Raw genomic sequence first — 13,183 nt, 5'->3', positions numbered from 1 at the left:
AATTATAATTAAAATGTTGATGCATAAAACATTAAATATAAAAAATATATTTAGGAAATTTTATTTTATTATTACTGTCTAATTATATATTAAGACGATTCTTTTTAACAAATAGTTATGGAGATGCCAATGAAAAATTTGAAAGCAGCGAATATTCTAGAGGATTTAGAATCAAAGCTTGCATATATTCCAGGCGGTCGTGATCACGACGGACGACCTTTAATAGTAATAAATGTTCCACCAGAATTTGATTCAGCAACGAAATCAAAATTAGAGTCCCTCATTTTATATTTTATATCAATTTTCAGGTATAGAATATTTGATATTTCATTAATGTATACAACTGATGTATACACACTTAAAAAAATATATATATATACATATATTTATACATATAAGTGATTTAATATTTATTGATGATTAATTACATAGCGACGAGACGAAGGAAAATGGATTGGTTCTAATTGTAGACGCGCGTCATAGTGCATGGCGCGTAACTAGATCTTGTATTAGACTTTCTACGAATCTGATAGGATCTAAAGTCATTTCTGTGATCGTGATACGGCCGGATGGTTTTTGGGATAAACGTGTCGACAGTTGTACCAAATCTCACAAAGAAGGCGAAGTGAGTAAATCAATTTAATAAAAATATTACAACAATAATGACATTAAACTAATATGTGAACATAGCTAATTGTAAGTAGAAAAATGTCTTTTCGGTTTGGATTAAATTAAAAAAATATTATTAATATTAATTGTATATATTACAATTACAATTAATAAAATATTAATTGTGCGTTATTATTGTATAAAGGCGTAATAACTTTGATTTTCTTTTATTTTTGTTAATTGTTTTAGCCACTATACATTACTCTAACGAGGCTGCATGTGTACATCGATTTTTCTCAATTACCGTACGAATTAGCAGGTAACAAGGCGTACAATCACATGGAATGGATTAAGAAACGTATGGTAAATTAAACATTTTTATCCACATACAAATTAAATGCAAATGATATGTTAATTTCTTAGCTTAGCTTGATATTTATTTTTTCTTAGAAAATAGAAAATTATTCGAAAGATGCATTAGAGCTTGTATCGAAGATGACAAATTTACATCAAAAATTGAATACTTTTGATGGTATTCGTATGCAATCGAATGACGTGGAGTCTTATTGGGAAATGGGCATAGTATTGTTATCAACGGCACGTCATGTACTTCAATCAGGTTTATACATTTTTATCTATTAGATTTTTTTTTATGAGATTAAAAATATATTATATAAATATTAAGAAATAAATAAAAGAATGTATGTAGTTTGTAACTGATGCTAATAAAAATTTATTTTAAGCAATGATGTCTCTTATGTAAAAATAATGGAAAAAGTTAAATTTCATTTATTTAGGTAGGAATTTAGTAAGTTCCATGAGTAGAGAATCCTCTAAGGATATTTTGGATACGATTAAAGGAATTCATAAGCTACTCGATTCTATTGAATTAAAACAGGTTATTTAATCACATTTACTTGGCATATTTAAATTTATTTTATATGTATTTAGTACAATGTTTTAATACAATGCTATTCTATCGTTTGCAGATGGACATTGAAAATTCATGGACAGAAATGGAACGAAATCTGGATACTGCGAGAGTAATCGAAAATCTGGAACAGGGTGTATCAAGCGTTACTGATTGGATCTTGGGTCCAGCAGACGTAATGCTGAACTCTTGTTGTCAGGTTGGTTTCGACGTTTCTTCATCCGAGGAACTCCGAAGGCAACACGAAAAAATTGAGCTTCAATGCCGGGTAAATGAGTAAAATTTTATAATTTTCATTTTGTTTTAAAAATTTGTTTCGTTTTAAAAAGTATTACATAGGATATAATTCTAATGTGTTTACAGGAGACTTATGGGCGATATGCAGAGCTGCTTCATAAAATTGATAGTCTACCTAAAAGTAAACTACCAGAAGATTTAAAATCTCAAAGAGATTTTATGGACTTTGTTTGTCGTAGCTTCGCTTCACGACTCGAAAGACGTAGAAATGTATTAATCACTTCGCAAAGATTCTTTAGACTCGTTTCTGAGGTAGAAATCAAATTTTTATTGACCTAGTTGTTAGCAATTGAAAGTGGTTTTTTTTGCTATTTATTATTACAGTACTTCGATAAGACTAGTGAAGTATTTGAGCAATTAGTCATGGGCAATAGGAATTACAACTTTTCTCAAGCAAGCATTAAACTCTTAACTTTGGAAAAAAGTCAAACGATTTTAGGTAAAGATGACTCATTATTTTGATAGTTATTAATATTTGTTCAGTTTCATGTTTAAATAATTTTTCAGACAGTTTAGAACGCGAGCTTATAAAAGAAGGTGAAAAATTGTCGGACATTCTTTCTATGCCCGTAAAGGATGCACTTGGTCGAGAAGTTCATGTAAATTACGATGAAGATATCGTCAATGTCAAAGATATACTAGATGCGACAAATGCCAGAAAGAATATATTTAATGACAGTGTAGAATTACAAAAGCTGTCATTGAAACAGATAGCTTTGATATACATGTACGAGAGCGATGCCGAACAAGTACGGACTAAGATATAATACAAAAATGTTTTAATGCGTGTAAAAAAATATAATAAATCTATATGTCTATTGTACCTTCCAGGCTGTTAAATGGTTAAATGATTTATTCAATGTTTTACTTCGAAATCACATGGAAGTTGGTTGTAATGTCAAGGAAATACAATTGCAAAAAGAGGAACACCAATCTTTTCAAGAAACAGCAAAAGTAATTTTATAGCGTGATTACTATTACAAATTATTTTCATAAGATAAAACAAAAGCAATAATAGAGTTATTCTGTAGAGAGAGTTATTCTGTTTCACTTTCTGTAGAATTGTCAAGCACATAAATATAATAAGATAAATATTTACAGGGAACTTACGAATATGGTGGTCAATTGGTGACTGGAGCACGTGTACTAAGATTATCTTGCAGAATATCTTTAGAGGGTAACGCTAATCTATCTTCAAAATTACGACATGCTTGGCGACAATTCCGATCTGTTAGTCAGGAACAATTAACCCGACTACGAGTATGCGCTGTTTTTCATAGAAACGTCGAAGATGTATGAACGTAAATTAATATAATTCAATATGTAAATTCAAAAGTTGCTTAAGTATTCTATTCTTTTAATATTTTAAAATAAAAGAATCATTATTTTATACATTATCTACTATATATATTGTCTCTGTCTTTTCTATATTTTAAATGAATTTATTTAAAGCATTGTACCGGATTACAAAATTTGGCGGAAACAGTGACGGCTTTGTATCATTTTGCAAAAGATGAAGATGCAGTGGCAAAAGTACGCATCAAAGAAAGTATAAGAGATATCCTTGATAATCGAGAGAAACTTTTATTGGAAGTTGGTCGGATGGTAAGATTAGGTCGTCTCCTTAAGACGAGGTTGAAGGAACCTCTTTATAATCAACCGTAAGTATAAAAAGAATTGTTCCGCATTAATATAATTACTAATAAACTGTTACATTAATGAAGATATTACGCCTCAGAGATTAGTATGATTTGAATTACACAATTATGCAAAAGAAATAGCGTTAAAAAAATGAAAATTATAAAGTAAAAATAATTCTATAAAAATGTTTTAATAATAACATAAATCGAAATAAGAAATGTTTAAAATTTTTCTTTTTTATTTTTATAAAACACAATTCGATAATAAATAAAATATAATAATTAGTAAATGTAGTGTAATATACGCTTGGTGTGTGGAACGCTTGCGTGTTTACCAGAGTGTATGTCAGTCTATGGCTGGCTCTCGTCGAGATAGCTTCTATAATTTAGAAACGGTGCATGTAAGTGAACTGCAATAAGATAATTGACATTTCATAACGCTTGATTCAATTTAAATACAGATTATTTTTTATTCTATATATATATATATACACACACACACACACACACACACACACACACACACACACACACAGTTTTTTTATTAGTTATGTTTAATCCGTGTAATAGGCATCCACGAAATTTCTTCATAAAAATATTATTTAGCAATCTTCTTCTAAATCTATACTTTATAATACGATTATTTTACAAATTTTGTTTTAGCATTGAATAATTACATTCTAAAAAATTGTTACAATATTTATAAATAATAAAATATCATGGTCCACACTTCTTTGGCTTCGTTCCACAGTGACGTCTTAACTTAAAACTCAACTGGTAAACGCGAATCTCGTTTCAATAATATTTTGGTGAACTAGTTTGCATCAAGAAGATTTCATCTACCGTATTGTACACATCACGAAGATTATTTTTGGTACATTTATCTTAGTAATAAAAAAGAAGAACTGTATAAAAAAATCATAACGTTCAAAAACTTAGATTAAACATTTTTTCAATAAATCTATCTTTAAGATTCTTAAGATTTAATATAGAAATCAATTATGACGCTTCGTAAAGCAAACGTGAGCTACGAAATTAGAACTTTGCCCCAAATTGCATAGACCATGTGACGCCGCGATGTACTGTCAATGCACTGTCAATTATTAATTACGTAACATTTTCTTATGTCCTATTTTTAATTCAACTTATACTTTTAATTTAATTATTTTCCGATTACAAACTAAACTATCTTTAATCCTATGAAAAAAATCATTTGAAAAAACCAATATTGAAATTGATATGAATACGATTTGAAAGTACTATCAATATATTTAATTTATTCTTAAATTTTTTTATTATTATTTTACACACAATTATAACGAAACTATAAAAGTAATATTAATATAAAACAACAAAAAGTAATAATATCGTACAAAGCTTACGAGATTCATTAACAATGGATATTAATATTGGATAAATAATATTTAAAAATTTCTAAACTCCAGAATAAAAACATCTATTTAGAAAGTTAATTTGATCAATAAATTCGCTTTTCTAGGATGTCTAAAGTTGAGGATGCTTCGATCTTTGGTGATAATTTGACAGCAGTCGAAGCTATCTCGGCGAAATTAGCGGAAGTTACGCGTCTCGCGGAAAAACTGGATGCGAGACTATGTGAAGCTGGAGCTAAAACTCGACCGATGTCTATTCCTGCCGTTGTGACGTCTTCTGCTTCGTCCTTGTTCTCGATACCTGCTATGTCGCTGTCAAACGAGTCCATGCATACGGCTTCTAACACGACTACATTGATGTCGAATATGACAACTTCAGCCGTATCTATAATTGCTGAAATGCAACCAATAACTTCGGAAATTGTAGCTACAAAAATCAAATCTGATGTAATTAAATCTATTACTCCTCCAATGGAAAAATTTGATGACAGTTCATTTCATATTCGTTCGCAATCTATGGAAAATGTCGAAATATCAAATAAAGATTTTAATTCTAAGGTATATATTAATATTGATTTTAATATTGATTTATAAATATTTTTCTTCTCCTTTTCTCTCTTAGAAAAATATTTTAAAACATTCTTAAAATAATTTCATCTTTTTTTATTTTTATAGGAACTTATCGAAAAGTCTCGTAGCGAAAGTGCAATAGGAGAATATAATGTGGAGGGTTATACAACAGCAACTGAATGTTCAACAACTCCACCTCCACGTTCGAGAAGTGAATCTTTCGTAACATCGCCGGAATGCGAAGATCTTTCTGCACCCGTGATGACATATTCTGGTTCCACTTGGTATTTATATGAATTTTAATTATTTTTAATTATCAAATAAAATTATGAGTATCAATTAAAATCAATAATATGCATCCATTTTTAATATATTGCAACAAAATCTTTCATCAACTCAGAAAATTGCAAACATTTAAAGGTGGACCATGGAAAAGCCTAAACTAATAACTACAATTGCACCTCTTACTTCTTCTTCGATCAATGAAAATCAAAAATTTCCTGAAACAACATCAAATATTTCAACTATCAGTGGAATAAACCCAACAGTACAAATGAAAACAATGGATAAAATTACTAATGTATGTTATATAATTCAGTTAGTAAACTGATTCTCAAAGGAAAAAATTTATATATATATATATAACAATAATTATATTAGGACTCTCAAATTTTAAACAATACAAAAAGATAAATAGTAGGCTAATGAGAATTAGCAACGACAAACGGCACATGCTTCATGTTCCGTGATGATTAATATCGTTGCATCTTCGTCAATTTGCGAGTGACTTAAACATTATGGACATGCGAGCTAATTATACTTTTATCATTCTTGCTGAGGAGGATCTCAAAGAGAATTGAAAAATAAAGAAAACATCAATTCAATATCTGATTATTGATTGTTCACTAAATAATTGCGTTTATTATTGCTGACTCTCATTAGCCTACTGTATTTATCTTTTTGTATTGTTTATAAAATATATGTATATTTTTTAAAGTCCTTTACTTCAATTACTTCAATTTTCATTTAATATTGTATCAAGCAGTGTAATTATTACACTTTTAAAGTATTACAAGTTATGATTTGTTTGCGTAGGAAAAGTCAAACAAAATTATAAAAGAAGTTACCGAGACAACCGTTTTGCGTGTTTTGCACGACATTCGATTAGGCGTAGCCTCTTATAAAGTGATATCAAATACCGTGCAAGACCATCGGCAATATATTGACGTGAAAGATATTCAAAAAGTAGAAGGTGTGCTAGAAGCAGAATCGCGCGAAAAAACAGATGACATTCACTATCATCTCGATTTATCTTCGTTCAGTTAGTATTTTGTAATTTTTATAATTTTAATAATTCTTTGTATACTATAGTATAATAATAATTTATATATAGTAATAAAAAATAATGAACTCTTATTATTATATTCACTCTTTTATAACTAAATTCTTTTTAACAGAAGAACCTAAAAAGTATACTGGCAAAAGTTCGAAAAAAGTGCAATCGGATCAAAATATTGCAACGAAAATCCGAGAACATGTGTTGAATGAAAGCACATGCTCTAATTTAAGAGAATATGAGGATACACCGTTGCCTTCGCAAAATCTTTTACGACATTATGAGGATAGCGAAATTAAAATATCATCGATGCAGAAAGATAATTTAGAAGGTGAAGATTTTCTTGAAAAAACAAGAAAGGTGAGTTTGTAAGTGTAATTTTGGTGACAAAGCTACTATCTTTGACCGACGTTTGATCAACCTTTTTTCTTTCAAATTCTTTGTTTATTACATTTTAATATGCTAGCTGTTTGATATGTGTTTAGAACAATTCTTATTCATTTAAATTTGTAAGTTTTGTTTTCCTTTATTATTGCAATTAAATATAACAATGATTATCTATCTAATTCTTACAACCAAAAATTATTTGCAGCTTTGATGAAGACAAATTTTATATTAAGAATTTGATAAAAACAAATATTATCAGCAAATATAGATTTTATGATTTTGATTAAAGAAAAAGATGTTTATACATATGTTTGCTGTTGAAAATATCACATGTATTATATAGAATCGGCAGGATTAAAAGAATTAAGAATTGTTAATTGCGTATTCGTTATGCTTCGCTGTCTGTAACTTTATTGCAAATACTTTATATAATAACTTTAATGTAATATTATATAATATCGACGCCTGAGTCGTAGAAGTTACATTGAGAAAAATATGAAGAAAGGTTTATGTCAAGAAATGAATGAAAAGTGGTCCATTTGCGCGAGGCGTGAAGACCGCAATATTTTTTTCTCATAAATTTTATATGTGTATGACTGAGAACGGGAATCGTCTTGATTTTTAATGTTTTAATTTTAATCCTATTTTAATCTTGCTTTCTCGATATAAACCATACTTCGTATGCGGATATAGATCGATCTTCGCGAAATGGATCGCTTTTCATTAATTGCTCGACATAAACTTTTCTTCATGTTTTTTTCAATATAGCACTTTCTACACAGTTCAGACGTTGATATGTTGTCATGAATTTTTAATATGTATCGCATGACGCATTTGTTATTCGTGTAAATAAAAGATGTTTAAAAGAAATTGTGTGTGATAATTTTTAACATAATAAAATTTAATTAAAAATATATTAGATGATCATATATTACACTTAAAGACTTTTTTCGTTTACAATCGACAATTTCACTTTCGAAACTGTTGCCCTGCGCAACTCTGCTCTGTAGAGCGTGTTCGACGAGCGCAACGAAGGTGAGCGGGAGGCAACCGGCCGGAGGCTAACCCGGCTAACCGGAGTGCGGACTGGCCGGAGGCCGTACTGCGCTCTGTCGGTTCAGTCTTGGTTCGGCTGGTTACTGCAACCGATCGGCTGGTGACGTGATACACTCGTGACATGTGTCACGCAAGTGTTACTGCCGTTGCTGTCGTCATTCTTACTAACAATACCGCTTAAACGCGAATCGAATTTAGGTGATTGTTATACCGTGCCAAGTAAAAATTAAACTTTCATATAAAAAATAACTTGGTGCATCATACATCAAATTAAAATGTCAAAAATCATGAATCTGCTTATTAAGAAAGACGAAATAAAGCAAAGTTTTCCCGTCTTTTTAATTAAAAAATTTACTACATAAAAGAACAAAAGCCTGTTAATTTGAATTATAAAAAGTAAAAAAAGAATTTATAATTATACATTAAATATTGAAACACGCAAATTTATATTATAATTGCCGATTATATATGTGTGTGTGTGTGTGTGTGTGTGTGTGTATGTGTGTGTGTGTGTGTGTGTGCGTGCGTGCGTGCGTGTGTGTGTGTGTGTGTGTGTGTGTGTGTGTGTGTATGTGTGTGTTAATTGGAAAATTTCTTTAAGATATAAAGAGTCGATCAAATTATTTGCAAATAATTGAACAGTCCTCTGATGTAACGAGAGAAATCATAAATTTATCCAATAAAGAAACATATAAAAAATTTTTTGTAATATTGATTGATATTTTTATCGGATCATCTCCGATTACGTATGATTTTCACCGTACGTTACTTGTTGAAAGTTACCAGTCAGTCCGGTTTTATTCTACCATTTGTTCGTCTCTGTAAATGACGTCATCGTACACACAAAGATATCTACATAAAGTATTAATATATTGTATCAAAAAGAAAAAAACACAGATATTACTGTACGCAGTATATATTTTCAATTGATCGTAACTGTAAATTAACAAATTGTTATTCCTTTTCGCGTAGAAGAAATATTTTAACTTTGATAAAAAAATTATATTCCTTTTATATTTTTAATTTAAGAAATTAGTACAAATTAAAGAGATAAGACAACATTGAATATTCAGTCGCGAAAAAACTTTTGCCAGTTAAATATCTTTAGTTTGTCTATTTGTATTATAGACACAATCATCTTCAATTTTACATTCACAGAATTTTCGTATTAACATCTTTGGCAAAGCCAAAAATAAAGTAAATTAGAAAAGACAATTCGAAAGAGCCAACTCGAAAACATGTTAATATATTTTTTATCTGTAAAATCTTTGAGAATATCTATGAGCTAAATGTTTATTGTCGCGTTTTATATCGACGTACGTCATTGTAATATATTTAGCACCAGGCATTGAAATCACTGTGTATGTTCGGTCCAAACGTCGATATAAAGTCGTGTAACACTATTTTAATTTTCAGCAGCTATATTGTCAACTATTGCTTAATTCGTAGCATATATAAACATCGAGTGAGTATTTCATGATATAATTATGCCGCGAATATAATTCTGCTAATACAGATCTGAAACGTTTTGATTATCACATAAAAGATAAAATTAACAATGATGGTGGATGGTCCTGATTCAATGGCACACGTGCATCCCGAAAGATCTGTTGAGACAAATTCCGAAATTGTCATGCAAAGAAATGAGGATACGCCACAACAAATCATCTCTCCAACTACTACTATAAGTACCATTGCTGTGCAAAGTGGAGAAACGCGTGTAGTAATCGCTTTACTTCAAGTAAGAAACATGTATTGCATTTTAATCTATATAATAATAATTTATATTTTTTGTATTTGTTATTGTTTTGTTCTGTCAACGCAACTTATTTTATTTTATTTTATTTAAAAGTTTTGGAAAACATTATTTAAAAATCTTTGTGAAAATAAAATATATTAGATATGAATTATTTTATTCAAATAATTCTTAGTAAAGAATAATTTTTCATTGCAATTTCATGTATGACACTATGGTGTAGGTATTTCGGGATTCAGTTGCTTCGGTCTATAGCTATTTCCGAATCCTCTCGAAACCGTAAGCATTTTAGGTATCCGCTGAGCAAAACAAGTCTCCCGAAACTCTACGAAGGATAAATTTAACCACTAGGTACAGTAACTCCCATTACACATCACCATGATCAGATAAACCCATCTTGTGTACGTTACGTTGGATTCCGAAGTATTTAGAAACACGATTGCACAATCCATGCAAGTTACATTTTAAGTGTTTTATTATTAATTATAAATTTAAATTTTTATTATCTCAAATTTTTATCAAGTGAAAAAGACCGGAAAACAAGACAAATATTTTTTAATGCTTAAAATTAAATATAATTTCTAATTCTAATTTCATGCAGTTTGAAAGAAGGAAAAACTATGTATGTATATAAATTTGTATCCTAATATAAATTATTTAATTTAAATCACAATAAACTATATAACAGATCCTCCAAAATTAATTTATAAGTAGATTGGATAATCGATAAACTAATCGAAGTAAGAGAGATCTCTCATAGTATGGATCTGCATACTCTCGTATAATCTAACAAACCGGTATATACACACACACGCACACGCACGCACGCACGCGCGCGCGCGCGCACACACACACACACACACACACACAGACATATACACACACACACACATGCGCGCGCGTGTATACGAGACGAGTCGAGGCAGCTTGAGCCCAACCTGGCCCGGCTCAGTGGCGAACGAGTAACATAATTTTTTCTTTTATCGTACTTTTTCGTCTATAATAGTCTATATCATATGTACCAATCTAATACAATAGTATTTCGTCCGAAACAAGAGAGAAAATATTAAATAAAGATTTTTAGCACGCATAAACATATTTTTACAATGCAATGACTAACATTGTCAAGCATGAGAATTTATTTAATATTATTGCATGTTGTGCATATCAGATTAATTTGAGTAATTTCCAACAAATAATACTTAAGAAATTAAAATTACAATTAATATAATTAATATAATTATTTTTATTACTGGTGTATAATCTTTTCTACTTTTACTCTAATCTGTAAATCACAAATGACATTTTTTTTTATAATACAATATAATATATTTCTCGAGCTTTTAACAAATACATTGAGTATTTGCTAATTTTGTCAATTATTTTGATATCTTTAAAAAGGTGATCATAAAATAATATATCTCTTTCACTACTTTAAAAAAAAAGAAATAATTTCAGCGATATACCAGAAGAGAGAATTGGTCAATCCAAATGTAGTTATTCGGCAGTATGCCAAAGATGAAAATGGAAACATATCTTGCTCCTTTCTGCAGCCGAACCTCACGAGGTTGATGAACTCTGGAGGGTCGATTTCTGTCTATACTCGTTTTTTACTTTCTATCTTTTCTTTTTAATAATGCTAGAGGAAAAGATCTCTCTTCTGAATATGATTTTCGACATTGTATATGTGACTATTAGATAATTTCAAAATTTATTTGAGATTAAAATAATTAAATAAATTAAAATAATTAAAATAATCTTTATATTGTATAAACAAACGAACATTTTTTTTAGCTTTTCTTTGCTATTTATTATACTTTACAATTATTTAAAATAATGAATACAATATTCTAGTAATTGCAAAAATGATCATTCAATGAAGAATGAGTATTTAATAATATTCAGTTTATCTATGTCATGTCGTTTATACTGTCGGAAGACTCGGAAAATATCTGATGGTTTATCACTATACATCGTTTTATTATCATTTTTGTTCAGAGCGGCGAATGGCTAAAGCTGAAAATACTCGAGCTACAACCAGAATTAACGAAACTTGGTGCTTCCGTAAAAGAAGCCATGGAACTTTCGAACGCACACGATCAAGTGTTACTCCGATTACAGGTAAAGTTAAACGTATCAAAATAAATTTCGAATTGTGTAAAAGTTTATATTAAATACAATTAAATTAGAAGTGCTTAAGATCTCCATTAATTAAAACTTTACTTTATAATCAGAATAAACAAAGCCCGGTAGAAGAATTATTGCGACAAGCTGATCAATTAATCACGACTCAGAGACCAAGAGCAGAAGTATACACTGCCATGGCGGAGACATTAGGTCAAGCATGGCACGATATAAATCAACTTTTAGAACGTCGTAAGAAAATACTTGACCGAAACGTATTATTTCAATGGTACAGCAAAGTGTAATTAATTAATCATATATTTGTGCTTTTGAATTAATTATTTAACAAAATAGATTTAATTTTTTTAGTCGTGCGGCAGAATGTAGAGAACATATGGAGGCGTTGGAAATGGCATGTAACAACACATTACTACCGATCGAAATAGAAGCAGTAAAAAGTTTTCTATCGAAGATTCAGGATCTTCGCAAAGATATGTTGGAAGGATTGATGGGTGCTTTGCGGGAGGGTAAAACATTGCTGGATGAACTTAAGGAATTGATAAACGAAGGCACTTTAGATTCTAGGTCGGATACGATTAAAGATGAAGCTAATCATGGTATGTCAAATGTCTATTTAATAAATTAATTAATTGCTTATCTATTTAGCTAGATCACTATCATAAAATTAAAATTTTTATGATAAAAAAAATATAATAATGAAATATAAATATATTTCATTAGCCGTATTACGAGTTGAAAAATGGCTGGAAGAACTACACGATAGAAGGCGGTTGATCGAGACAATTTTTCGTAGCAGAAAAACTCAATTGGAGCAATGTCTTGCTCTCGCGCTGCTCGCGACCGATCTTCGTAATCTCGAAGAAATTCTCAATGACAGAATTGCTGCATTAGAGGGCAGTTGCAATCAATTGGGAGATTCTGTATCTAATGCAGAATTGCTTCTTTTTGAATTAAAAAAGTTGCAAATCGAAGCAAAGGTATCCGAAATCGACTAATATCTCGTCAAATATAATTAAATATATTGCCCTGTGTAATTTTCGAGATATGTGTGTGTGTGTGTGTGTG

General features: G+C 29.9%; 1 protein-coding gene across 1 annotated transcript in view; it reads left to right on the top strand.

The window, feature by feature from the left end:
• The first annotated feature begins 115 nt into the window (after positions 1-115).
• LOC108688944 overlaps positions 116-13,183 on the top strand; it is a 39,545-nt gene continuing 26,477 nt past the window's right edge. The window contains 22 exon segments of the mRNA XM_018195503.1: positions 116-308; positions 433-625; positions 859-972; positions 1,060-1,228; positions 1,407-1,507; positions 1,599-1,808; positions 1,904-2,089; positions 2,162-2,276; positions 2,345-2,586; positions 2,669-2,791; positions 2,939-3,130; positions 3,290-3,498; positions 4,976-5,426; positions 5,544-5,722; positions 5,859-6,018; positions 6,534-6,759; positions 6,896-7,134; positions 9,764-9,958; positions 11,972-12,094; positions 12,208-12,386; positions 12,467-12,714; positions 12,839-13,095. Of these exon segments, the coding sequence (XP_018050992.1) occupies positions 118-308; positions 433-625; positions 859-972; positions 1,060-1,228; positions 1,407-1,507; positions 1,599-1,808; positions 1,904-2,089; positions 2,162-2,276; positions 2,345-2,586; positions 2,669-2,791; positions 2,939-3,130; positions 3,290-3,498; positions 4,976-5,426; positions 5,544-5,722; positions 5,859-6,018; positions 6,534-6,759; positions 6,896-7,134; positions 9,764-9,958; positions 11,972-12,094; positions 12,208-12,386; positions 12,467-12,714; positions 12,839-13,095 (4,302 nt within the window). The 5' untranslated portion in view covers positions 116-117.

This window comes from Atta colombica, unplaced genomic scaffold, assembly GCF_001594045.1.
Source record: "Atta colombica isolate Treedump-2 unplaced genomic scaffold, Acol1.0 scaffold250, whole genome shotgun sequence".
In the NCBI taxonomy this organism is placed as follows: Eukaryota; Metazoa; Arthropoda; class Insecta; order Hymenoptera; family Formicidae; genus Atta; species Atta colombica.
Note: the sequence above shows the minus strand (reverse complement) of the source record. Positions and strands in the feature narration are given on the sequence as shown.